Genomic DNA, 24,501 nt, shown 5'->3' with positions numbered 1-24,501 from the left:
GCTCCAAGCCCCATCCAACCTGGCCTTGAACACTGCCAGGGAGGGGGCAGCCACAGCTGCTCTGGGCAACCTGGGCCAGGCTCTCACCACCCTCACAGCAAAGAATTTCTTCCTCAGATCTCATCTCAATCTCCCCTCTTTCAGTTTAAAACCGTTCCCCCTCGTCCTGTCACTCCATGCCCTTGGCAAAAGCCCCTCTCCAGCTTTCCTGTAGCCCCTTCAGGTGCTGGAAGGTGCTAGAAGGTCTCCCCGGAACCTTCTCCAGGCTGAACAGCCCCAGCTCTCAGCCTGTCCTCGTGGCAGAGGGGCTCCAGCATGAAGGCGTGAGGGCGCCCGGCAGTAAAGGTTGTGACCCCCCTCTGTGCACAGTGTGAATTGGGGGGGATCTGTGGGGTGCACCTGCAGGGGTGGGGGTCTGTGGGTGGGGGAGCGGTGAAAGGGGGTGTAAGGGTGATGAAGGTGGGTGTCTCCACAGCACGGGATGGTGAAGGTGGGGTTCTTCAGAGCATGGGATGGAGGAGGTGGGGGTCTCCACTCTAGTGGGTGATGAAGGTGGGGGTCTCCAGTGTTCAGGGTGACGAAGACGAGGGTCTCCAGTGAATGAGATTGTGAAGGGGGGGGGGTCTCTGCTGTACTGGGTGATGAAATTGGGGGTCTCCAGAGCATGGGGTGGTGAAGGTGAGGGGTCTCCACTCTACTCGGTGATGAAGATGGGGGTCTCCAGAGCACGGGATGGAGGAGGTGGGGGTCTCCACTCTACTAGGTGATGAAATTGGGGGTCTCCAGTGTGTGGGATGAAGGTGGGGGTCTCCAGAGCATGGGATGGAGGAGGTGGGGGTCTCCACTCTACTGGGTGATGAAGGTGGGGGTCTCCAGTGTATGGGATGGTGAAGGGGGGGGTCTCTGGATCATGGAGTGGTGAGGGGGGGTCTCCACTCTACTGGGTGATGAGGCCGGGGGTCTCCGCAGCACGCCATGGCCAAGGCGGGGGTCCCGCTCCCCAGCAGCAGCATTCGGGGGGGGGGGCTCGGGGCCAGCAGCAACCTCCTCCCACCGCACACGGAGCCACCCCCCAAGCACCGCCCCGTCCCCCCGTGTCCCCCCCGCTGCTCCGGGGGCGATGCCGGCATCGGGGACGGGGCGGGGGGGCGGCGGGCGGAGCCGGGGGGGGGAACCGGGCGGAGCCGGGGGGGGGACACGGCCAGGAAGTTCCTCCTCCCGGGCCGGGTGGTGGCGGTGGCGGTGCCATGCGCGACGGGGGTGGCCACGGGACCGGGACAGCTCGGGAGTCACTTGCCCGGGGCTACCGAAGCCCGTTTGGGCTACGGGGGGTGGGGGGGGGTGATGGGGGTTTGGGTGGTGCGGGTGTTACTCGCCACCGGGCTGCTACTCGCCACCGGGGCCAGCGGGAGCGCTGGAGGTGAGTGGGGATGGCGGGGGGGGGGGTCCGTGTCCTTGTCGCCTCCGGGGACCGGGGGGGACCGGGGGGGTCGTTGGGGGTCGGGACTGGGGTGAGACCGGGGCTCGTAGCCCACCGGGATGCTCGGTGACCCCCTCGGGGTGCTCGGTGCCCCCCCAGATACTCGGTCCCCCCCCGGGATAGTCCGTGGCCCCCCCCCGGGATGCTCGGAGCCCCCCCCATCCCGTGTGCTCGGTGTCCCCCTCCCCCGGGACGCCCGGTGTCCCCCCGGGATGCTCAGTGGCCCCCCCGCGATGCTCGGTGGCCCCCCAGGTGCTCGGTCGCCCCCCCGGGACAGTCCGTGCCCCCCTCGGGGTGCTCGGAGCCCCCCCGGGACGCTCGGTGCCCCCCCGGTTTCTCGGTGCCACCCCCCGGGTGCCCAGTGCCCCCCCCCAGGGACTGTCACTCCCCGGGCTGGTGGGACCGTGGGGAGGGGGGGGGTCTATGGGGCACCCCCCACCCCTCCAGCACCCTCCGGCCTCCAGGAGGGTGGGGGGGTCCCCTGGAGAGCCAGGAGGAAAGAGGGGGAGTGCGGGGGGGTGGGGGACACTGAGTCAGCCGGGCCGGGCCTCCCAGCCCTGCCCCAGTCCCCGAGCTGGTTATACTGGGAGGCTGGGCCGGGGCTGACGCAAGGCCTGGGGGGGACCCCGGGAAGCCCGTCCCGAGGTGGGGGCGTGCACCCCCCCCCAGTCCCCCTGTCACCTCCCACCGTGGGGGTCACCTCGGGTGTCCCCCAGGCTCCGCTGGGAGCTGGGACCCTGGGGGGTGCGGCCAGGTTGCCTGGGGGCACCCCGGGAGGTGCTGGGGTGAGTGTGGGTGTCCCCGGTCCTGCTCCGCACCCCGAAAGCCTGCCCTGGCCCTGGGGGACCGGGCAGTGACAGGGGACAGGGTGTGACAGGGGACTGGGCTGTGATGGGTGACCATGGGGGGACAGGGTGTGACAGGGGACGGGCAGTGATGGGTGACCATGGGGGCCGGGATGCGATGGGTGACAAAGCTGTGACGCAGCGGCTCTGGGTCCCCCGCAGGTGACAGCGGGCGGCAGCGCCGTGCAGACCTGGGACGCTCCTGGCACGTCACCCCCTGGGTCCTGCGGGACAACCGGACGCTCAGCCTGGCCGAGGCGACCCAGGTGAGCCCCGAGCCGTGTCCCTGGGGTGCCCGCGCCACGCGGGGGCTTGTGACAGTGGGGTGGGGGGCTCCCTGCACCCCGCCACCTCCCCATGCCCCCTTCCTGGCACCCAGGTCCCCTGGCCCCAAGCCCCTGGTGGCCCAAGCACCCCAGTCCCGGGTGGCCCAAGCACCCAAGCCCCCGGGGGTCCGAGCACCCAGTCCCCAGGGGTCCAAGCACCCAGAGCCTCTGGGTGCCCCAGGGGTGGTGGGGAGGGGACTCCCAGAAAATGCCCCCCCTCTCCTGATGCCGGGAGGGCCCTCCTGGATCGGGGCACCCACACCCCGCTCCCGGCACCCCTCCCGGCGGGGGCGGAAGGGCCCGGCCCACCCCACCGCCGTTGGGAGCCTCGCTGGCGTTTCCGCCGCGCCGCACCGGGCAGGAAGCACGAGGGGTGGCGGGTGCGGGGGACACCCGGCTCCGTCCCAGCCCACCCCCCCCGCCCGCCCCGCTGTTCCCCGGCACAATGAGCTCGGGAGGGAGGGACGCTTCCTGCGGGGTGCGGGGGGGTCCCTTCCGTCCCCTCCCTCCGGGCACACGCCAAGGCCGGGCGGGTCCCCCCCACCGACGCCCCGCCGGGGGGTCATGGCGTCGCAGAGGGTGGGGAGGGGACCCGCGGGATGGGGTCCCCGTGGGGCAGAGGGTCCTGCCGTAACGGGTGCCCGTGGCAGGGGGGGGTTCCCTGCTCGGCTGCGGGTCCGGTTGGAGCTGGAGGGGACGCGGTTGGTGCTGGAGCTGGAGCAAAACTGGTGAGTGGGTGACTGGGTGGGGCAGAGCGGGGTGGGGGGAGAGGGTGGGGGTCCCGTGGGGTCCGGCTCCATCCGTGGTGCACGTGGGGTGGGGTTTGGGGGCTGTGGTGCATGTGGGATCCCTTGTTCCAGGATCCTTGTTCCATGGGCACCACTTCTCCATCCATGGTGCCCATGGGGTGGGGTTTGGGGGACCCTCTCTCCATCTGAGGTGCCAAGGGTTGGTGGTTCCTTGTTCCCCTTCTCCATCCATGGTGCCCATGGGGTGGGGGTTCCTTGTTCCCCTTCTCCATCCATGGTGCCCATGGGGTGGGGGTCCCAGGGACCCTCTCTTCATCTGTGGTGCCCATGGGGTGGGGTTTGGGGGACCCTCTCTCCATCCATGGTACATGTAGGGTGGGGGGGGTCCCTTGTTCCCCTTCTCCATCATGGTACACGTGGGGTGGGGGTCCTGGGGACCCTCTCTGCATCCGTGGTGTACGTGGGGTCCCTTGTTCCCCTTCTCCATCCATGGTGCCCATGGGGTGGGGTTTGGGAGACCCTCTCTCCATCCATGGTGTCAAGGGGTGGGGGGTCCCAAGGACCCTCTCTCCATCCGTGGTGTACGTGGGGTCCCTTCTTCCCCTTCTCCATCCATAGTACATGTGGGGTGGGGGGTCCCAGGGACCCTCCCTCTGCCCATGGTGCACCCGCCGCAGGGTGGGGAGCTCCCAGGGTCCCCATTTTCCCCAGTGCTCAGAGCGGGGTGACTGGGGGGGGGTGTCCCTGCTGCGGGGTGACGCGTGGCTCTGGCAGGGATCTGGTGCCGGGCGCCGGGACGCTGCTCTACTACCTGCCCGACGGCACGCGGGCGACGCAGGAGGCCAGCGAGCGGGTAGGGCCCGGGCGCGGCGTGTCCCCAGCGGTGTCCCCGAGCCGTCCCCGTGCCCTGGGGGGGGACCCCAGGACAGGGCCACCTCCTGACCCCCCCCTCTCCGCTGCAGGAGCACTGCTGCTACCGGGGCACGGCGCGGGGTGTCCCCGGCTCCTGGGCCAACCTCTGCGCCTGCGCCGGACTCAGGTGAGCCCCGCGGTGCCGGCGGTCCCCAAAACGGGCTGTCACCGCGCCCGCTGATGCCTCCTGTCCCCTTCCCCAGCGGCCACCTCCGGCTCTCGGACACCAGGAGCTACGGGCTGGAGCCAGACGCCGGGAGCTCGCCGGGGCGGCACGTGGCGTACCGGCTGCGGGTGCCGCGGGCCTGCGGGCAGGACCCCCCGGACCCTCCCCGGGCGGTGGCGGAGGGGACAGAGCCCCCCGGGCCGCAGAGGGTAGGTCACCAAGGGTGGGGGGTCTTACCCCACCGAAGAGGGTCCCGTCACCCACACCCCGACCCTCCTCCTCCTCCCCAGGGCAAGCGGGCGGTGGCGGAGCAGCGCTTCGTGGAGCTGGTGATGGTGGTGGACCACGCCGCGGTGGGTGCCGGGTGCTGGGGGGGTGCTCCCCCCACAACCCCCCCCCCACCCCCACCCTGACACCCCTCCCTGCACCCTCAGTTCCAGAATTACCCCGACCTGGAGCGTGTCCGCGTCCGCGCCCTGGAGATCGCCAACCAGGTGGATGCGGTGAGTTGCCACCGGGCACCGTCACCCCCGGCGCGGTGCTTGGCTCGGGTGGTGCCAGGGGGGTCTCTGATCCATCCCCTGTGTCCCCCCTTGTCCCCCCCCAAGTTTTTCCAGCCGCTGGGGGTGCGGGTGGCTTTGCTGGCGGTGGAGGTTTGGAGCGAGGGCGACAGGATCGCGGTGGGCGGCAGCGCCCGGGCCACGCTGGAGCGGTTCCTGCGCTGGCGGCACGAGGAGCTGCTGCCGCGGCTGCCCCACGACAACGCTCAGCTCCTCACGTGAGTCGGGGGACGAGGGGACACGGGGGGTGGCACAGATGTCCCCCCCCCGCCCCCCAACCCCTCCGCTTTCCGTCCCCAGCGGTGCCCGCTTTGCCGACGTCGCGGTGGGCATCTCGGCTCAAGGCTCCATGTGCTCCCCGGCGCGGTCCGGGGGGGTCAGCATGGTCGGTACCACCCTGTCCCCTCCCTGTCACCCCCCAGTGTCCCCACCCTGACCCCCCCCCACCCACCTCATCCCCCAGGACCACTCTGTCAGCGTCCTCGTCGTCGCCTCCACCGTAGCCCATCAGCTGGGCCACAACCTGGGCATGCGCCACGACGCCGCCGGGCGCTTCTGCCACTGCAGCGACCTCCGGCACGACCGCGGCTGCATCATGGCGTCACCCACGGGGTGAGGACGGCGGGCACGGCCCCGGGGGGGTGGCGACGAGCCCCCTCCCCACCTCACCCACCCCTCGCTCCGGCTCCGCAGGCTGACGCCCGGCTTGAGCTTCAGCAACTGCAGCGGGCAGGACCTGGAGCGCAGCCTGCGGCGCGGGCACGCCCGGTGCCTCGCCAACGTCCCCGAGCCCCCGAGCCTCGCCGGGACCCCCCGCTGTGGCAACCGCTTCGTGGAGCGTGGCGAGGGCTGCGACTGCGGCCTCGGCGTGGTACGGGGGGGCACAGGGTGGGTTGGGGTCCCCCCCTGCAGCCGCCACCCGCCCTGTGCCGTGGGGGTGGCACGGGAGGATGCCGGTGGCACCGGCTCACCGCAGCCCCTGTGCCGTGGGGGTGGCACGGGGGGATGCCGGTGGCACCGGCTCACCGCAGCCCCTGTGCCGTGGGGGTGGCACAGGGGGATGCCGGTGGCACCGGCTCACCGCAGCCCCTGTGCCGTGGGGGTGACACGGGGGGATGCCGGTGGCACCGGCTCACCGCAGCCCCTGTGCCGGCAGGAGTGCAGCGATCCCTGCTGCAACAGCAGCGTGTGCCAGCTGGTGCCCGGGGCCGAGTGTGCCACGGGGGACGCCTGCTGCCAGGACTGCCGGGTGCGTGGGGACGGTGGCACCGGGGTGGGTTTCTTGGTGGGGGGGGGGTCCCTGTTTGACCGTGCCCACCCCGTAGCTGCGCCGCGCCGGGCACCCGTGCCGGGAGCCGCTGGGCGAGTGCGACCTGCCCGAGTTCTGCGACGGGCTCTCGCCGCGGTGCCCCCCCGACGCCTTCGTGCAGGATGGGCAGCCCTGCGCCGGCGGGCGGGCGCGCTGCTACGGCGGTGCCTGTGCCACCTACGAGGGCCAGTGCCAGCAGCTGCTGGGGCCAGGTACGGCGGGGCCGCGGTGGGGGGGGGGTCAGGGGCTGGGGCGGGGGGTGCTGAGCCGCGCTGTGCCCACCCTGTCACCGCTGCAGGTGCCAGCCCTGTCTCTGCCTCCTGCATGGCCTCGCTGAACGCCAACGGGGACGAGCGCGGGCACTGCGGGCACCTCCCCAACGGCTCCTACGTCGCCTGCGCCCAGCCGTGAGTGCCACCCCCCTGTCACCGTCCCCCCCTCGCCGCCCCCATCCCACCCCTGACCCCTCTGTCCCCGCAGGGACGCCGGCTGTGGGATGCTGCAGTGCCAGCGCGGCAGCACCCGCGGGGACACGCCAGAAGGGTCCTGCCAAGGGACCCTCGTGCCCGGGGACGAGGACGTGAGCGATGCCACCATGGTGCTGCCTGGCACAGCGTGTGGCACCGGGAAGGTGAGCACAGGGGCGGTGGGAAAGGGTGGGGGGGCACACGTGGTGCTGACACCCCGTCCCCCCCGCCAGGTGTGCCTCCAGCGCCGGTGCCAGGACGTCACCGCGCTGGGTGACCCGCAGTGCCAGAGCAAGTGCCACGGGCGCGGGGTGAGTGTGGGACCAAGGCGGGGGGTGGGGCGGTGGGTGCTGCCGGCGCCTGAGGTTCGGTGTCACCCGCTCAGGTGTGCAACAACCACGGGCACTGCCACTGCGAGCGGGGCTGGGCACCCCCGGGCTGTGACACCCCTGGCGCGGGGGGCAGCCAGGACAGCGGCCCCGCCGGCCTGGAGCGAGGTGAGGGCAGAGGCGGGCGGGTGCCACCGTCACCGCGATGGGGCACAGCCGGGGGGGGATCCCTGACGTGGCGCTCTCCGCAGGGGGCAGCGCCGTGCCCACCGCCCTGGTGCTGAGCGCGGCGCTGGGGCTGGCGCTGGCGCTGGGGCTCTGCTGCGCCCACCGCGCCGGGCTGCACAAGCGCCTCTGCCAGCTCGGCAAGGGCACGTCCTGCCAGTACAGGTAACCGGGCCGGCGGCGGGTGGCACGGGGGGTGGCACACGGGTGGCACGCGGGTGGCTTCTGCGTGCGCCGTGGCACGTGCCGGAGCTGCCTGCCTTGCATGTGAGCACGCACACGCGTGTGCATGCGTGCGGCGCGTGCCGTGGCGGCGTGCATGGCGGGGTCCCCGCGCAGGTGACAATCTCTGTGTGTCTGTGTGCGTCCCCCCCGCACGGCGCAGGTGGCAGGGCCTGTCATGCGTCGTCCCCACGCGTGGCACCGCGGTTCCTCAGCCCTGTGTCACCGTGGTTGCTCGTGCCATGTCACCGCGATTCCTCGTCCCATGTCACCGCGATTCCTCATCCCACGTCACCGTGGTTCCTCGTCCCATGTCACTGTTGTTCCTTGTCCCATGTCACCGCAGTCCCTCGTCCCCGTCTCACCACGATTCCTCGTCCCACGTCACCGTCGTGCCTTGTCCCATGTCACCGTCTCTCCTTGTCCCATGTCACCGTCGTTCCTTGTCCCATGTCACCGCAGTCCCTCGTCCCCGTCTCACCATGTTTCCTTGTCCCATGTCACTGTCGTTCCTCGTCCCACGTCACCACGATTCCTTGTCCCATGTCACCACAGTTCCTTGTGCCCGTGTCACCACGATTCCTCGTCCCACGTCCCCGACGCTCCTTGTCCCACGTCACCGCGGTTCCTCGTCCCTTGTCACTGTGATTCCTCGTCCCATGTCACCGTCGTTCCTCGTCCCATGTCACCACGATTCCTTGTCCCATGTCACCATCGTTCCTTGTCCCACATCCCCACAGCTCCTCGTCCCATGTCACCACGGTTCCTCATCCCACGTCACCATGATTCCTCGTCCCCGTGTCACTGCGGCTCCTCGTCCCCGTGTCACCATGATTCCTCGTCCCACGTCCCCACGGCTCCCCGTCCCCGCCGCTGTCCCCCCCCCGCCCCCCGCTGAGTCCCCCCCAACTCTCTCCCCACAGCGCTCAGACCCGGGTGCCATTCCTGGGTCCAGAAGCCCCAGACGGCCGGAGCGGGTAACGTCACCGGAGCGTGGGCGCGGGGCTGTCCCTTGAGCCATCCTGCTTCGCAAGGCCACCGGTGCTGCGCTCTTCCCCTGACAGTGCCGCCCGCGGGGGTGCAGGGTGACCCCGGGGGGGGGGTGCAGGATGTCACCGGTGCCGAGGGGTCCGTTCCTGCTGGTGGCGGCGGCGTGCGGGTGCCGGTGCGGGTGCCGGTGCGGGTCCCTTCGCCCCCCCTCACCCTGCCCCTCTCCTCTGTAGGATCGCGCAGCCGCAGCCCCGGGCACGGCCCCCCGAGCGCCCCCGACCACCGCAGTGGCGTCGGGGCACCGAGCTGCAGGTCCTGAGCAAGGTGAGGGGGGGGAGGGATGGAGGGGGGGGGATGCTGTCGCCACGGTGACAGCGGCGGTTGCCGTAGGGACCGGGGTTGTTGCCGCGGAGGCGTCTGCGGGTACCAGCTGTGGCACATCCCCACGACACCCTGGCACAGCCTGGCACTGCCCTGTGCCACCGGGATCAACGCCCAGGCTGGGGGTGGCCACAGTGGCCACCACCCAAACCCCGGCTGGGCCCCGCTGTGGTTTTGGGGGGGGGGTCTCTGCTTGGCGGTGGGCACGGGGGGGGGTCCCCGCATGCTGCACGGCTCCGCGCCCGCATGGCACGCCCGCCCCCCTCTGCCCTCTCTCCGCAGCCGGCTGCCCTCGGCCCGGCCCGGCCCGACCCGCCCGCCCGGCCTCTCCCACCGGACCCACCACCCAAGGTAACGCCTGAACCGGGGTGGGGGGTCCCCGGGAGCACCCCCCCGGCCACCGCCGCACGCCCACGGCACCGGCTCCCGGCAGAACCGGCACCCAGAACCCCTCGCTGCTCCCTGCTCTCTCGCTGTCCCCCCCCCGCTGTCACACTGTCCCCCCCCAGCTGTCACACTGTCCCTGCTCTCTCTGCCCAGGCCCCCCCCTCGGACAGGCCGCCCCCCCCCACACGCCCGCTGCCCGCCGACCCCGTGACGCCGGGCGCTCAGGTAACGGCAGCACCGGCGTGTGGGGCAGGACGGCAGGTGCCTGAGGCCCCCCCCACCCCGGGGCAAGAAGGGGTTTTGCCCCCCCCCCCCCCTTCCAAAGCGCTGACACCCCCATTCCTCTGCAGCCCCCAGGTCCGGCCAAGCCCCCCCCGCCTCAGCGGCTGCTGCCCTTGAACCCCCCGGGACCTTCGCTGCCCCCCAGCGAGACCCCCCCGGGTCACCCCTATGTCACGGTGATTCCCTCCAGGTGAGTGTGGGGTGGATGGGGGGCGGCAGAGGGTGGGGGGGCTGTAGGGGGCCAGAGTGGGGGGCAGGTGGGGGCTGTGGGGTGCAGGTGGGGCCTATGGGGTGCTGGAGTGAGGTGCTATGGGGTGGGGGGGCGGTCGGGGTGGGGGGATGTGGGGGGCACAGAAAGGGGGGCAAGTGGGGGCTGTAGGGGCCAGGGGGGGTCTGTAGGGTCCAGAGTGGGGGGGCTGTAGGGGGCCAGAGTGGGGTGCAGGTGGGGGCTGTGGGGTGCCAGGTTGGGGGGGGGGGCATGGGGTGCCAGTGTGAGGTGCTAAGGGGTGGGGGGCACAGAGAGGGGGGCAGGTGGGGGCTGTAGGGGCCGGGGGGGGGGGTCTGTGGGGTCCAGAGTGGGGGGGCTGTGGGGGGTCAGAGTGTGGGTGGTGTGGGGGGCCAGAGTGGGGTGCAGGTGGGGGTTGTGGGGTACCAGCGTGGGGGGCTGTGGGGTGCCAGGGGGGGTCAGGGTGGGGGGGGGGAGCTGTGGGGTGCCAGGGTGGGGGTGGGCTGCAGGGGCCAGAGTGGGGTGCAGGTGGGGGGAGCCAGGAGGAAATGGGGTGCTGGGGGGGGGGGCTGGGGGCTGCAGGGACCAGGGGGGTGGTGAGGGGGCAGAGAGGGGTGCAGGGGGGGGTTGTAGGGGCCAGAGTTGGGCGGGGGGGCTGTAGGGTGCCAGGGTGGGGGGGGGGGGGTACATGGCACTGGAGTGAGGTGCTGAGGGGGGGGGGCATAGAGGGGGGCAGGTGGGGGCTGTGGGGTGCCAGGGTGGGGGGGCTGTGGGGTGCCGGGGGGGGCTGCAGGGGCCACAGTGGGGTGCAGGTGGGGGCTGGGGTCTGCAGGGCCCGGGGGGGTGCAGGGGGTCGGGGGGGGGGGTCAAGGGCCCTGTGGTGGCCCCCGGCCCCGTCACCGCCCCACTCTCTCCCCCCTCCCCCAGGCCGGCCCCGCCGCCGCCGCCCGCCGCAGCCCCCCGGGAGGCCTGAGCCGTGGGGAAGGCCCCGGGCCGGGGCCCCGCCGCCCGCTTGTGCCCCCCCCTCGCTAATAAAGGGGCCGTGACCCTCCGTGAGCCGCCTCCGCCGCACCGGGCCCGGGCCCGCGCCTACAACTCCCGGCAGCCCCCGCGGCACAGCCGGAAGTGCCGCCCCCCCCCCCCGCGGCGGGAAGTGGCTCCCGCCGGCAGCGCCCCCTGGCGGGGAACGAGCGACACCGCCGCGGGGGGCGGGGCCCGGGGGTCACGTGGGTGCGGGCACGTGCGGGGGGGGCGGGGCTGTCACACATGGACACGCGTGTGCGGGGACACGGGCACGTGCGGGGACACGCGTGTGTGCGGGAGCCTGGACACAGGGACACGCGTGTGCGGGGACACACGTGTGTGCGAGAACCGTCACAGCGCATGTGCACACGCGTGTGCAAGGGCCCCGCGTGTGCAGGGACACGCATGTGTGCGGGAGCTGTCACACACATGGACACACACGTGTACAGGGACACACGCGTGTGCAAGGGCCGCCCCATGTGCAGGGACACAGGCATGTGCAGGAGCCGCCCGGTGTGCAGGGGCACACACGTGTGCGGGAGCTGCCACACACGTGGACACACGTGTGTGCAGGAGCTGCCCCATGTGCACGGGCACACGGCTGTGCAGGAGCTGCCACACCTACATGTGTGTGCAGGAGCTGCCGTGTGTGCAGGGACACACGTGTGTGCATGAGCCGCCACACACATGGACACGCGTGTGCAAGAGCTGCCCCGTGTGCAGGGACACATCCATGTGCAAGAGCCACCGCACCCGCATGCACACAGGCATGTGCAGGAGCTGCCACACACGGGGACACACGCATGTGCAAGAGCTGCCCTATGTGAAGGGACACACACGTGTGCAGGAGTTGACACGTACATGGACACACGCTCATGCAGGAGCTGCCCCGTGTGCGCAGGCACACGCATGTGCAGGAGTTACCACACCTCCTTGCACACGTGTGCCCTGTGTGCAGGCACACACACGTGTGTAGGAGCAACCCCATGTTCAGGGACACACGCGTGTGCAGGAGCCACCTCATGTTCAGGGACATACGCATGTGCAGGGGTTGCCACACACGTGGACACATGCATGTGCAAGAGCTGCCCCGTGTGCACGGGCACATGCGTGTGCAGGAGCCACCACACCAGCACACACATGTGTGCAGGGACACACGCGTGTGCAAGAGCTGCCCCATGGGCACGGGCACACACGTGTGCAGGAGCTGCCACACACATGAACACGCGTGTGCAAGAGCTGCCACACCCGCACACACACACTCACACGTGTGCAGGACCCGCCCCGTGTGCAGGGACACGCGTGTGCTGCCACACACATGAACACGCGTGTGCAGGAGCCGCCCCGTGTGCAGGGCCGTCCCCGTCGCCCCCCCGGTGCCGGTGCCCGGTGGGTGCTGATGCCCGGGGGGGGCGCGGGGAGCCCCCGGTGCTGCCAGTGCCGGTGCCCGGGGCCGTGCTGGGCGGTGCTGGTCCATGTTCACGGTACCGGGGCGGTGCCGCCTGGGGTTGGCATTACCGGGAGGGTACCGGGGCTGCCGGATTGGGGCGGGGCTGCCGGTGCCGGTGCCGATGGATGGCGGAGGTGCCGGTGGGTCGGTGCCGGTCCCGGTGGCTCGGTGCTGGTGCTGGTGGCTCGGTGCCAGTCCCAGTCGATCGGTGCCAGTGGCTCGGTGCCGGTGCCGGTGGGTCATTGCCGGTGCCGGTGAGTCGATGCCGATTCCGGTGGCTCGGTGCTGGTGCCGGTGGCTCGGTGTCGGTCCCAGTCGATCGGTCCCGGTGGCTCGGTGCCGGTGGCTCGGTGCCGGTCCCAGTGGCTCGGTGCCGCCGGCTCGGTGCTGGTCCCAGTCGATCGGTACCAGTGGGTCGGTGCCGGCGGTTCGGTGCCGGTCCCAGTCGATCGGTGCCGGTGGCTCGGTGCCGATGCCGGTGGGTCGGTGCCGGTGGCCCGGTGCCGGCGGCTCGGTGCCGGTCCCAGTCGATCGGTGCCGGTGGCTCGGTCCCGGTCCCGGTGGCTCGGTGCCGGCGGCTCGGTGCCGGTGGCTCGGTGCCAGTCCCGGTGGCCCGGTGCCGGTGCCGGTGCCGCCCCCCAAGGGTTAATGGTACTCGGGGAAGTTGCCGGGCGGCGGCGCGGGCGCGGATTGGCCCGAAGTTGGCCGGGGCGGGCCGGGCCGTGCCGTACCGGGCCACCCCCCAGCCCCGGCGGCCCCCGGCCCCGCCGCCCCCCGCCGCCCCCCGAGCCATGCGCCCCGCGCCGCTGCTCGGGCTCCTGCTCTGCGCTCCGCTGCTCTCGGTACCGGGGCCGGTGCTCGGCCTCCGCCACGGCGTCCATTGGAACGGCAGCAACCCCAGGTACCGCCGCCGCCCCGGGCCCCGCCGCCGCCGCCGCCTTTGTGCGCCCCGGGCCCCGCCGAGCCCCGCGCACCGGGAGGGGCGGGGGGGGACCGGGGGGCTGCGGGGAGGGGAGGGGCTGGGGGGCACCGGGGAGACCGGCTGACACCGAGACGGTGAGTGACTACCGGTGGTACCGAGCCCCGGCGGGTACCGAGCCACCGGGCACGCCCGGGTGGTACCGAGCCGGTGAGTATCCCCGGTTGTACCGAGCCACCGGGCAGCCCTGGTGCTCCCGGGAGCCCCCCCGGGTGATACCGAGCCCCGGGTGATACCGAGACGGTGAGCGCCTCCCGGTGGTACCGAGCCCCAGGAGGTACCGTTCTACCGGGCACCCCCGGTGGTACCGAGCCGGTGAGTGCCTCCCGGTGGTACCGGGCCCCGGGGGGCACCGAGCCACCACGTACGCCCCGGTGATACCGAGCCGGTGAGTATCCCCGGTTGTACCGAGACACTGGGCAGCCCTGGTTCTACCGGGAGCCCCCCCGGGTGACACCAAGCGGGTGAGTGCCCCAGTGGCACCGAGCCCCGGGTGGTACCGAGCAGGTGAGTGTCCCCCGGTGGTACCGAGTCACCGGGCACCCCCGGGCGGTACCGACCCGGTGAGTACCCCTCGGTGGTGCAGTACTGAGCCACCGGGCATCCCTGGTGGCACCGAGCACCAGGGTGGCACCAAACTGGTGAGTATCCCTGGTGGTACCGAGCCACCGGGCACTGCTGGTGGCACCAAGCTCTGGGTGTCACCAAGCCGGTGGGCACCCCCGGTGGCACCAAGCCCCAGGTGTCACCAAGCCGGTGGGCAGCCCCGGTGGCACCAAGCCCCAGGTGGCACCAAGCCCCAGGTGTCACCGAGCCGGTGGCCAGCCCGATGGCACCAAGCCCCAGGTGGCACCAAGATGGACATGGGGTTGGTGGGCACCGAGCCTGAGGTCACCCTGGGTGCCATCAAGCTGGTGGGTGGCACTGCCAGGGCTGTGGATGTCCCCGCTGGTGGGGGCCATAGGGCATGGCCCAGCCCGTGCCCAGACAGGGGTGCTGCCCGCCGGCTGTGCCATCACCGGGGGAGCGGGGAGGAGGGTCGGGACGCTGTGCCAGGGGCTGCGCTCCCCCACAGGGGTCTTGTACTGGGCAGGGCCGGGGGCTACCGGGGCCCTGTGGATGGGAGCCATGGGTGCCATGGGGGTGCTGCGTGCCCCTCGACAGGGCCCCGGTAGCCCCCGGCAGCCTTCGGCCGTGCCCGGGCTCGTCCTGGCCAGCGTCGCCCGCCGGGGTGCTCTGAGTCAGCGGGCAGCCTGCGCCCTGTGCCCGCAGAGCCCCCGGCCCCGGGGGGCACCCGGGGCCTGAGTCTCCCTGGCCCGGGCACCGCTGCCAGCGCGGTGATTAACGCACTGGCCTGTGCCGTGGCTGCCGGAAGTCTGTGCCCGGTGTAAACACCGCCTGTGCCCGCACCGGGGTGCCAGGATGGGGCTGGGGGTGGCCAGGGTGTCCCCACGAATGCCCTGCCCTGGCAGGACGGGGTGACCCTGGCAGCTGGGTGGCAGTTTGGCAGCACCATCCCCATGGCGGCGAGGCCTTGCCGGGCCGGTGCGTGCCCAGGCTGCGGCAGGATCGGGCCCGCTGGGAGACGTGGGGGCAGGTTACGGGGCAAGAGGGGCTCCTGCCCTGGCACCTGCCCCGGGTGGGGGGGACCTAAGCGTGTGCACACGCATGTGCGTGCGTGTGGGGGTGTCTGTGCCACACCAGCCTGGCTACACGCGCTGTGAGCTCACACCGGTGCCAAACCACCCGGGCTGAGCCCCCTCCCCTGCCTGCCCGGCTGGCAGAGCCCCCCGTGCCCCCTGCCCCGGCTAATCGTGCCGCCGGCAGCGTGGCGTGTTGGTGCCAATCGGTGCCCCCCGTGCCCCCCGCCCTGGTAGCCATGATGCTGCCGTCGTGGCATGTTGGTACCAATCAGTGCCCCCGGTGCCCCTCACCCTGGTTAGCCATGATACTGCCGTCGTGGCGTGTCAGTGCCCCCCGTACCCACCGCCCCGGCAAGCCATGATGCTGCCATTGTGGCATGTTGGTGCCAATCAGTGCCCACCCGTGCCCCCCCGCCCCAGCTACCCGTGATGCTGCCATCGTGGTGTTTCAGTGCCACTCGGTGCCCCTGGTGCCCCCTGTGCCCCCCGCCCCAGCTAGCCACGATGCTGCCGTCGTGGCGTGTCGTTGCCCCCCCGTGTCCCCCACCCCAGCTAACCATGATGCTGCCGTCGTGGCGTGTCGGTGCCAATCGGTGCCCCCCCGTGCCCCCCGCCCTCCCTAGCCATGATGCTGCCGTCGTGGCATGTCGGTGCCAATCGGTGCCCCCCCGTGCCCCCCGCCCTCCCTAGCCATGATGCTGCCGTCGTGGCATGTCGTTGCCCCCCGTGCCCCCCCACCCCAGCTAGCCATGCCGCCGGCGTCGTGGCCCCCTGCCAGGGTGTCAGCGCCGATCAGCGCGGAGGGCGCTGAGGCGGGTCCCTGCGGGGCGAGGGCCTTTGTGCCGCGCTTGGGCTCCCACCGGCCGCGCTGGCCGAGCCCATTGAGCTCCAGCGGCCCGCGGCTAATCCGAGCTGATGCCTGGTTGCGTGACACACCCCGGGGGGGGGGGGGTACCTGTGAGTTATTTTGGCAAAAACCTTTGCCCACTCGATGGGGGTGCCCATCCCCGGTGGGGGTGATGCCAACGCCGCGGTTGCCCCGGCCCCGGCAGGTTCCTCCGGGACGACTACGCCATCGAGGTGGCCATCAATGACTACCTGGACATCTACTGCCCGCACTACGAGGGCACCGTGCCCGCCGCCCGCGTGGAGACCTTCACCCTCTTCATGGTGGGCATCGAGGGGTATCGCGGCTGCTACGAGAGCCCCGACGCCTTCAAGCGCTGGGAGTGCAACCGGCCCCGCGCCCCCTTCGGCCCCGTCCGCTTCTCCGAGAAGATCCAGCGCTTCACCCCCTTCTCGCTGGGGTTCGAGTTCCAGCCGGGCAGGACGTACTACTACATCTGTGGGTGCCCCCCCGGGCGGGCAGAGGGGTGGTGGTACCGGGGGGGGGCAGAGGGGTGGGGGTACTGGGAGGGGGTGGGGGGAATGAGGGGGTGGGGGGGATGTGGGAGGGTTGGGGTGAATGGGGGGGGGGGTGTGGGTGCAACTGAGGGTTGGGGTGCCCCGGGGGAGTTGGGGGGGCACAGATGGGGTTGGGGGGCACCAGGGGTGTGGATGCAACTGGATTGGGGTGCACAGGGGGAGTTGGGGGGCATGGGGGGAATTGGGGGGCACAGGGGGAGTTGGGGGACACTGGGGGGTTGGGGTGTGTGTGGGGGAGTTGGGCTGCCCCAGGGGTCTGGATGCAACAGGGTTGGGGGGCACAGAGGGGGTTGGGGGGCACTGGGGGAGTTGAGGGGCACAGGGGGAGTTGTGGGGCACAGAAGGGGTTGGGGAGCACAGAGGTGGTTATGGGGCACAGATGGGGTTGGGGGGCACGGGGGGAGTTGGGGTGCCCGAAGGGTCTGGATGCAACGGGGTTGGGGCAAATGGGGGGGGGGCCTGGATGCAACTGAGGGTTTGGGTGCACAGGGGGAGTTGGGGGGCACTGGGGGGTTGGGGGGCACCAGGGGGTCTGGATGCAACAGGGTTGGGGTGAATGGGGGGAGCTGGGGAGCACAGGGGGGGCTGGGGGGCACCAGGGGTGTGGATGCAACTGGAGTGGGGTACGTGGGGGGAGTTGGGGTGTGCGGGGGGAGTTGGGGGGGCACAGAGGGGGTTGGGGGGCACAGAAGGGGTTGGGGGGCACTGGGAGGGGTTGGGGTGCCCCAGGGGTCTGGATGCAACAGGGTTGGGGCAAACGGGGGTGGGTGGGGGGGGGTTGTATGCAACCAGGGTTGGGGGGCACAGGGGGTTGGGGGGGCACCAGGGGTGTGGGTGCAACCAGGTTGGGGTGCACCAGGGGAGTTGGGGGGCACAGAGGGGCTTGGGGTGCACAGGGGGAGTTGGGGGGCACTGGGGGAGTTGGGGGGCACAGATGGGGTTGGGGGGCAGAGGGGGGTTGGGGGGCACAGAGAGGTTTGGGCACAGGGGGAGTTGGGGGGCACAGAGGGGGTTGGATGCCCCCGGGGGGGGGATGCAGGGGGAGGTGTGGGGGGGTGTGGGGCGCCCATCAGGGGGCACCCCAACCCCGGTTTTCACCCAGCCCGAGGTGGGGTTTGGGGGGGGCACACACACACACCCGCCCCCCCCCCATGATGTGCCCCCTGTCCCCAGCTGTCCCCAGCCCCGAGAGCGCCGGGCGCTGCCTGAGGCTGCGCGTCTCCGTCTGCTGCAGGAGCACCAGTGAGTCCTGGGGCACCCCCCCCCCCGCCACTGGGGCAACTGGGCCCTGCTGGGGGCGGGTACTGGTTTATACTGGGGCCTTGGCGGGGGGACACCATGTCGGGCAGTGACACCGGCTGTGCTGGTTTCAGCGCCGGAGCCTGTGACGGAGGGTCCCAATTCGCAGCCCCGCGGACGTGGGGGGCCGGAGGGTGAGTGTGGGGTGGGCAGGGGGGGGGGTTGGGGGGCTGGCAGGGGGGTCAGGGGGTGAGTGTGGGGTGGGCAGGGGGGTTTGGGGGTGCGTATGGGGGGCTGGAGGGTGAGTATAGGGTGGGCAGGGGGGTTGGGGGGCTGGCAAGGGGTTGGGGGGTGAGTATGGTGTGGGCAGGGGGTTGGGGGCTGGCAGGGCGTTGGGGGGTGAGTGTGGGGTGGGCGGGGGGGGGTTGGGGGGGCTGGCAGGGGGTTGGGGGGCTGAGTATGGGGTGGGCAGGGGGGGTTTGGGGCTGGCAGGGGGTTGGGGGGCTGGCAGGGGGTTGTGGGGGTGAGTGTGGGGTGGGCAGGGGGTTGGGGGGCTGGCAGGGTGTTGGGGGGGTGGGTGTGGGGTGGGCAGGGGGTTGGGGGGCCGTCGGGGGGCTGGGGACCGGCTGACCTCGTGACCCCTGCCCCCCCCAGCCCCGGTGCCCGCCCGCGCCGCCGTGGCCCCGCTGCCGCCCCGCACCCCGCTCCTGGCGCTGGGGCTCCTCACCCTGCTCCGGCTCTGACCCTCGGCGGTGCCCATGGGGGGTGGGGGGCACGGGCTCCCCTGCCCCCCCCCCCCCCCACCCCCCCCCACACTCCCCCTCCGCCGCCGTCCCCCCAACCCCACATCCATGGGGCAGCCCCAGGCCGCGACTCACCCAGCGGAGCTGAATCGGGGCCACAGCGCTGCGGGCTGTGAGGTGAGGGGGGTCTGGGGGGGGGCTCTGGGGGTGTCCCCCCCCCTGCCACCCCGCAGCACCCCATAACCGCGCTCTCCCCCCCCCCCAGGGATCTCCCCCCCATCGCCAGCTCTGCCCCACGGCCGGCGCCTCATCTCGTGCCTCCCCCCATGGACCCCCCCCACCCCCCCCCGACACCTCAGGGGACCTTGGGGACCCCCCCAGCCCCGGAGCAGGGTGGCAGCTGCTCCGCGGGGCCCCTCCGTGTCCTCCGGCGAGGACACCCCGATCTGTCTTCTGGGAAGACGCCGTCTGTCCGTCCGTCCGTCCATGCCCGGCCCCGCGGTCGGGTTCGCACCCGGGGACTGACTGAGCCGAGCAAATACAGTGTTGGCAAGAGCGTGGTGCCCCCCGTGCCCTCCTGCCCGTCCCCTCCTGCCCACGGTCCCCCCCTGCCCGTGCCCACCTCCCTGACATCCCCTCCTGCCTGTGCCCTCCTGCCCATGCCCCCATGCCCACCATCCCCTCCTGCCCACAGTCCTCCCCTGCCCGTGCCCACCTCCCCATGGTCCCCTCCTGCCTGTGCCCACCCACCCGTGGTCCCCCCCACCTGTGCCCACCTCCCTGACATCCCCTCCTGCCTGTACCCCCATGCCTGCTTTCCCCTCTCTGCCTGTCCCCTCCTGCCCACAGTCCCCTCCTGCTTGTGCCCACCTGCCTGCCATCCCCTCCTGCCTGTCCCCTCCTGCCCATGCCCACCTCCCCACAGTCCCCTCCTGCCTGTACCCACCTCCCCGTCCCTTCCTGCCCATGCCCACCTTCCCGCTGCCTCCTCCTGCTCATCCCCTCGTGCCCATGCCCCCATGCCCGCTGTCCCCTCCTGCCTGTTCCCACCACCCACAGTCCCCTCCTGCCCGCTGTCCCCCTCTGCCCGTGCCCTCTTGCCCCTGTGCACCTCCCCACAGTCCCCTCCTGCCCGTGCCCACCTGCCCATGATCCCCCTGTGCCCACCTGCCCCTGCCCACATCCCCACCGTCCCCTCCTGCCCACGGTCCCCGTCCCCGCAGGGACACCGGAGCACAGGCTGGGGTGGCCGTTCCCGGGGGGGGGGCAGTTGGGGGGTGCCCTCACCCTCTCCCCACACCCCTTAACGCCAGGGCGATGAATTGAGCCCCTGTCACAGGGCGAGCGTTAATTACAGACGAGCTGCCCCTAATTAGCGCCCGGCAGCGGGACACGGAGGCGGCTGCCAGCGCCTGGGGGGCGGGGGGGAATTGGGGGACCCCCCCCAAATGGGTGCCCACCCCCCAACCCACCAAGTGGGTGCCCTCGTAGCCCTCGGTGGGGCTTGGGGTGCCCTGCCTGGGTGGCCCGAGGTTCCTGCCCCCCCCACCCCATGGGTGCAGCCCCCCCCCCCCATCCCATTACCCCCAAAAAGGGGGGTGGGGGGGGCCCAGCTCCCCGCGGGGGCCACCAGGAGCCGCGCAGGCGTTGCCGCCCGCTTGCCGCAGCGGCGCTGGGCACGTCCGACGGGTTTTATGGCTCCGCCGCAGAGGAGTCGCTTGGCAAGAGGCTGAGCCAAGGCAGCAGCGCCCGCGCTGCCCCCCCCAGCACCCTCCCCCCCCCCCCCAGCACCCCATCGCCACACAGACAGGGGCACCCCCACCCCGGGGGGGCAGCGGGGGTCTGGCCCCACTGTGGGGCTGGCAATGGGGCCCAGAGGCTGCCTGGTGTGGGGAGGGGGGCACCATGCCCTGTGGGACCCCCCCCCCCCACCTCATGCAGGGGTGTTGGGGAGACTGGGACCCCCCCCCCTAGTTTGGGGGTGATGCTATGGGGGGGGTCTGCACCCAAGGGACCTCCGTGAGGGATGCTGGGAGCGACTGTGACCCAAGGGACCCCGTGTGGGGTGGGGGCACCCCCCAAAGGACCCCCATGGGGGGTGTTGGGGGTGGTGGTGCCATGGGGGACACCCGTGTGGGGGTGCTGTGCCCCATGGGACCCCCATGTAGGGACACCAGGGGTGATGGTGACCTGGAGGACCCCCATGGAGAGGTGCTGGGGGGGGGGCTGTGCCCTATGGGACCCCCATGTAGGGGTGCTGGGGGGCTGTGCCCCACAGGACCCCCATGTAGGGACACCAGGGGCCAACCGTGCCCTGTGGGACCCCCACAGAGGGGTGTCACAGGTGACAGTGACCTGGGGGACCCCCATGCAGGGATTGGGGGGGGGGTCCCCATTCCCCCACCCCCACACCCCCTTCCCCAGCCCCCTGGGTGTTTCCGAGGGGTCCCTGCGGGCACCCAGGGGTGGGTGCTGGTGGGTGCTGGTGGGTGCCAGCCCCTTGCCCTTGAACCTGGGGGGTGGGGGGGCTGCTTGGCATGCGGGAGCCGCCGCCGCCAGCCCCCCATGAGCGAGGCCATCAATAACGTGCTCATTGCTGGCGCGGCCGCCCCACAGCCCAGCCCCGGCCCCCCCACGCCATCGCCGGCCCCGCGCCCCCCCGCGCCCCCCCCACAATTGAATCTGCTCCGGGAAGAGGCTCCGTCAGCCCCGGCCCCGCTGTCTCGCCAGTCCCTGTCTGGGGGGTGCCCCCCACCCAGTTCCAGCTCCCCCCCACCCAATTCCAGATCCCCCCCACCCTGTTCCACCCCCCCCAACTCCACCTCACCCCCCAGTTCCAGCCCCCTCCAATCCCATCTCCCCCCCCCAATTCCATCTCCCCCCCAGTCCCACCCCCCAACACCCAATCCCAGCTCCCCCCACCCAGTTCCAACTCCCCCCCACCCAATTCTAGATCCCCCCCACTCAATTCCAGCTCAGCCCCCCAATCCCATCTCCCCTCCCCAGTTCCAGCTCCCCCCACCCAATCCCAGCTCCCCCCACCCAACTCCACCTCCCCCCCCAATTCCAGCCCCCCCAATTCCAGCTCCCCCCCACCCAATTCCAGATCACCCCAACCAGTTCCAGCTCCCCCCACCTCCAGCTCCCCTCCACCCAGTTCCACCCCCCCCCAAATTCCACCTCCCCCCCAATCCCATCTCCGCCCCCCCAGTTCCAGCTCCCCCCCCAACTCCAGCTCTCCCCCACCCAATCCCATCTCCCCCCCCCCAATTCCAGCCCCCCCAATTCCAGCTCCCCCCCACCCAGTTCCAGCTCCCCTCACCCAGTTCCACCCCCACAATTCCACCTCACCCCCCCAATCCCACCTCCCCCCCCAATTCCAGCTCCCCCCACCCAATTCCAGATCCCCCCCACCCAGTTCCAGCTCCCCCCACCCAGTTCCACACCCCCAATCCCATTTCCCCCCCCCAATTCCAGCTCCCCCCCAGCCTAATCCCAGCCCCCCCACCCAATTCCAGCTCCCCCCCCAACTCCAGCTCCCCCCACCCAGTTCCACCCCCCCCAATCCCATTTCCCCCCCCCAATTCCAGCCCCACCCCCCCCAGGTTGCTCAGGCACTGGGACACCCCTGTCCCACTGGCGTGAGGGTCCCTGGGTGCCCCCACACCCCTCACCACCCCGGGGTGCTGATGAGGTCAGGCCACCCCAGGACCCCCCCCAGGACACACAGGGTGGGACACGGCACCCTGTGACCCCCCGCCAAGGGCTGGAAGGGAGGAGCAGGACCCCCCAAGGGCGGTGGGGTCCCTCCCTGCCTGTCTCCCATGGGTGCAGCCCCCACCCAGGAGCATCGGGGAGATGGGAAATGGCTCCGTGTCACCATGGAAACGGGGCCACCCGCTTTGCCACGCCGAGGGGACACGTGGGGACACGTGTGCCGAGCCCCGAGGAGCGCGGCACCGGGGCGTCCAGCCACGATGCACCGGGGTCACACCGCGGGGTCACACCACGGAGCCCATCACCCGCCTCGGGTCCCGCTCCAGCGTCACCCAGCACACATGGTGACACCCCAGCGCGGTGACACTCCGGTGTGTTGTCACCGCAGCCGGTGTGCGGGGGCCGGGTCCGGTGCTGGGACCCTCTGTGGGTCCCCCAGGATGGGGCTGGTGGCCCACGGGACCCCCAGCCCAGGGGGCTGTGGTGGGTGCCCACCCAGGGTGGCATCTCCTGAGGGTGCCCGAAGGGGGACGGCTGGGTCCTGGCACCGAGGGCTGGAGCTGCAGGTGTGACGCTGGGGCACGGGGGCTGCGGTGAGTCCCCGGGGGGCTGCACAGGGGGTCCCCCCTCATGCCAGGGGCCCCGGCGTGGTGCCCCTGTGCCCGCTCCCCGCGTCCATCGATCCACCCCGTGCTCCTTTGATCGTCCGCCCGCTAACGAGCTTCCCTGGCAAAGCCCTCGTTAGCCACGCCAGAGCTCTGGGCCAGCATCTGCCTTGGGTGGCCATGGGGCTTGGTGTGCCCGGCTTCACCGCGGGCAACCCCCCGGGTGCCTGTGGGTGCCAGTCCTGGGGACAGGGATGGGGACAGGCGGGTCCTGGGGGGTGGCAGGACCCCCCCACCTACCCCAGCCAGGGTGCACCCGCCTGGGGTGAGTCACCCGGGGCCGGCTGCTGACTCAGGCGATTCCCACCAGGTAGCCCCCGCTGCCGGCGCGTGGGCCATGGGGTGAGGCAAGAGTGGGCAACTGGGACCCTGGCACCGCTTGCCACCCGTGGTGGGGTGGTCCGAGGTGAGAGCGGCGTGGGTGCTGGTCTGTGCCGGGCACCGCGGTGACCTGCTTATACCCGGGATCACCTGGGGCGGCATGCGGGGACCGTGGCTACCGGGAACCACGAGGAGCTGGCCACCCACACCCCCACCTGGCACCTATGGGTGCCCGCATGCCCAGGGCTGGTGGGATTTGGCAGGGGGACACTGTGGTTCTTCCCCACCACGGGGCTGGCAGGCAACGGGGCTGGTAGCCACACACGGCTTCACCCGGTGGCTCCGCCGGACCTGTGGCTCGCCAGGGAGGTGGCCCGGTGGCCATCAGCCCTGCCACCCATCCTCACCTCCCCGGTGCCGTATCCCTGCCCTGGATGCCCAGCGCCAGGAGACCCTGCGGGCACGGGGAGGGGGGCCAGCACCCCACGGCCTCGCCGGGGCCGAGCTGGCCCAGACGCTGACGCGGCGCGACCATCCGTGAGGCCCCTCATGAAAATTTAACCACCCGGCGCGGCGAGCAGACACGGGCAAGCGAAGCAGGGCGGCCACGAGCCCACCCTGGCAGCACCACGCCACGAGGAGCTGGCAGGAGCCGGGGGCTACTCAGCACCGTGCCAACATGCCAACACAGCCGGCTACCTGCTCCCGAAGCCGTGTGCCACGTCCCCGTGGCCTTGGCCGCCGTTGCCGTGGCTGGCTGGCCGCGTGCCCGCACCCGGCTCCTCCCGGCCCTGAGCTCAGCGTGTTTGCGGCGCGGCCGGTGAATATTTCATGCCCGGCGCTCACCGGGCCCTCCCTTGGTTACCCCCCCGCCGCCTCCCCGCGCCCGCGCCGTGTTTATTTATTTAATGAATTATTTATCGCCCCCCCCTCGCCCGCAGCCGGGCGCTGCCCCCCCCTCTGCCTGCTGCCCCCCGCCCGCCCCGGCTCCCTCTCGCCGCGGTGATTTATGAGCCCGGCGCTGCGCCGCGGCTGCGACACGCCGGCACAGGAAGCCGCGGGTAAATATTAACCAGGGTGGGTGGAACCGGTGCCCGGACCTGTCGGGCACGCGCGGCCGGTGGCAACCCCGGGCTTGCCCTGCTGTGGGCATGGTGGCTACCATGGCTGGTGGCCACCATGGCCAGTGTCAACCATGGGGCCACTGGCCATTGCCCACCATGGCTGGTGCCCATCATGGCCAGCACCCACCATGGCCTGTGCCCACCACAGCCAGTGCCCACCATGGCTGGTGCCCACCATGGCCAGTACCCACCACAGCCGGTGCCCAGCACAGCTGGTGGCCACGACGGCTGGTGCCCACCATGGCCGGCACCCACCATGGCCAGTGCCCACCACAGCTGGTGGCCACCACGGCCTGTGCCCACCACAATAGGTGAC

The 24,501-nt window shown here is 71.9% G+C and overlaps 2 protein-coding genes across 2 annotated transcripts; both read left to right on the top strand.

The window, feature by feature from the left end:
* Window positions 1–975: 975 nt before the first annotated feature.
* Window positions 976–10,896, top strand: ADAM15 (ADAM metallopeptidase domain 15). The gene is made up of 25 exons (XM_068415117.1): window positions 976–1,420; window positions 2,488–2,592; window positions 3,304–3,379; window positions 4,175–4,253; window positions 4,363–4,439; window positions 4,516–4,687; window positions 4,769–4,831; window positions 4,913–4,981; window positions 5,087–5,256; window positions 5,339–5,423; window positions 5,502–5,650; window positions 5,732–5,909; window positions 6,195–6,287; window positions 6,364–6,559; window positions 6,646–6,754; window positions 6,828–6,978; window positions 7,048–7,125; window positions 7,200–7,311; window positions 7,395–7,533; window positions 8,514–8,567; window positions 8,814–8,904; window positions 9,244–9,312; window positions 9,502–9,573; window positions 9,699–9,820; window positions 10,784–10,896. The coding sequence occupies exons 1-25, from the start codon at window positions 976–978 to the stop codon at window positions 10,827–10,829; spliced, it is 3,000 nt and encodes a 999-aa protein (XP_068271218.1). The 3' UTR covers window positions 10,830–10,896.
* Window positions 10,897–13,120: 2,224 nt separating this feature from the next.
* EFNA4 (ephrin A4) lies at window positions 13,121–18,389 on the top strand. Its single transcript, XM_068415010.1, has 5 exons — window positions 13,121–13,230; window positions 16,004–16,296; window positions 17,550–17,618; window positions 17,750–17,809; window positions 18,270–18,389. The coding sequence occupies exons 1-5, from the start codon at window positions 13,121–13,123 to the stop codon at window positions 18,356–18,358; spliced, it is 621 nt and encodes a 206-aa protein (XP_068271111.1). The 3' UTR covers window positions 18,359–18,389.
* Window positions 18,390–24,501: the final 6,112 nt, after the last annotated feature.

Source organism: Nyctibius grandis, chromosome 17, assembly GCF_013368605.1.
Source record: "Nyctibius grandis isolate bNycGra1 chromosome 17, bNycGra1.pri, whole genome shotgun sequence".
In the NCBI taxonomy this organism is placed as follows: Eukaryota; Metazoa; Chordata; class Aves; order Nyctibiiformes; family Nyctibiidae; genus Nyctibius; species Nyctibius grandis.
Note: the sequence above shows the minus strand (reverse complement) of the source record. Positions and strands in the feature narration are given on the sequence as shown.

Excerpts from the sequence above, each read along its gene's own strand:
- EFNA4 (XM_068415010.1), top strand. The coding sequence starts at position 13,121 with ATGCGCCCCGCGCCGCTGCTCGGGCTCCTGCTCTGCGCTCCGCTGCTC. Across the intron at positions 16,297-17,549 it reads CAGGACGTACTACTACATCT|CTGTCCCCAGCCCCGAGAGC; the intron begins GTGGGTGCCCCC and ends CCCTGTCCCCAG. Across the intron at positions 17,810-18,269 it reads CGGACGTGGGGGGCCGGAGG|CCCCGGTGCCCGCCCGCGCC; the intron begins GTGAGTGTGGGG and ends TGCCCCCCCCAG.
- ADAM15 (XM_068415117.1), top strand. The coding sequence starts at position 976 with ATGGCCAAGGCGGGGGTCCCGCTCCCCAGCAGCAGCATTCGGGGGGGG. Across the intron at positions 4,832-4,912 it reads TGGTGGTGGACCACGCCGCG|TTCCAGAATTACCCCGACCT; the intron begins GTGGGTGCCGGG and ends CTGCACCCTCAG. Across the intron at positions 9,574-9,698 it reads CCGTGACGCCGGGCGCTCAG|CCCCCAGGTCCGGCCAAGCC; the intron begins GTAACGGCAGCA and ends ATTCCTCTGCAG.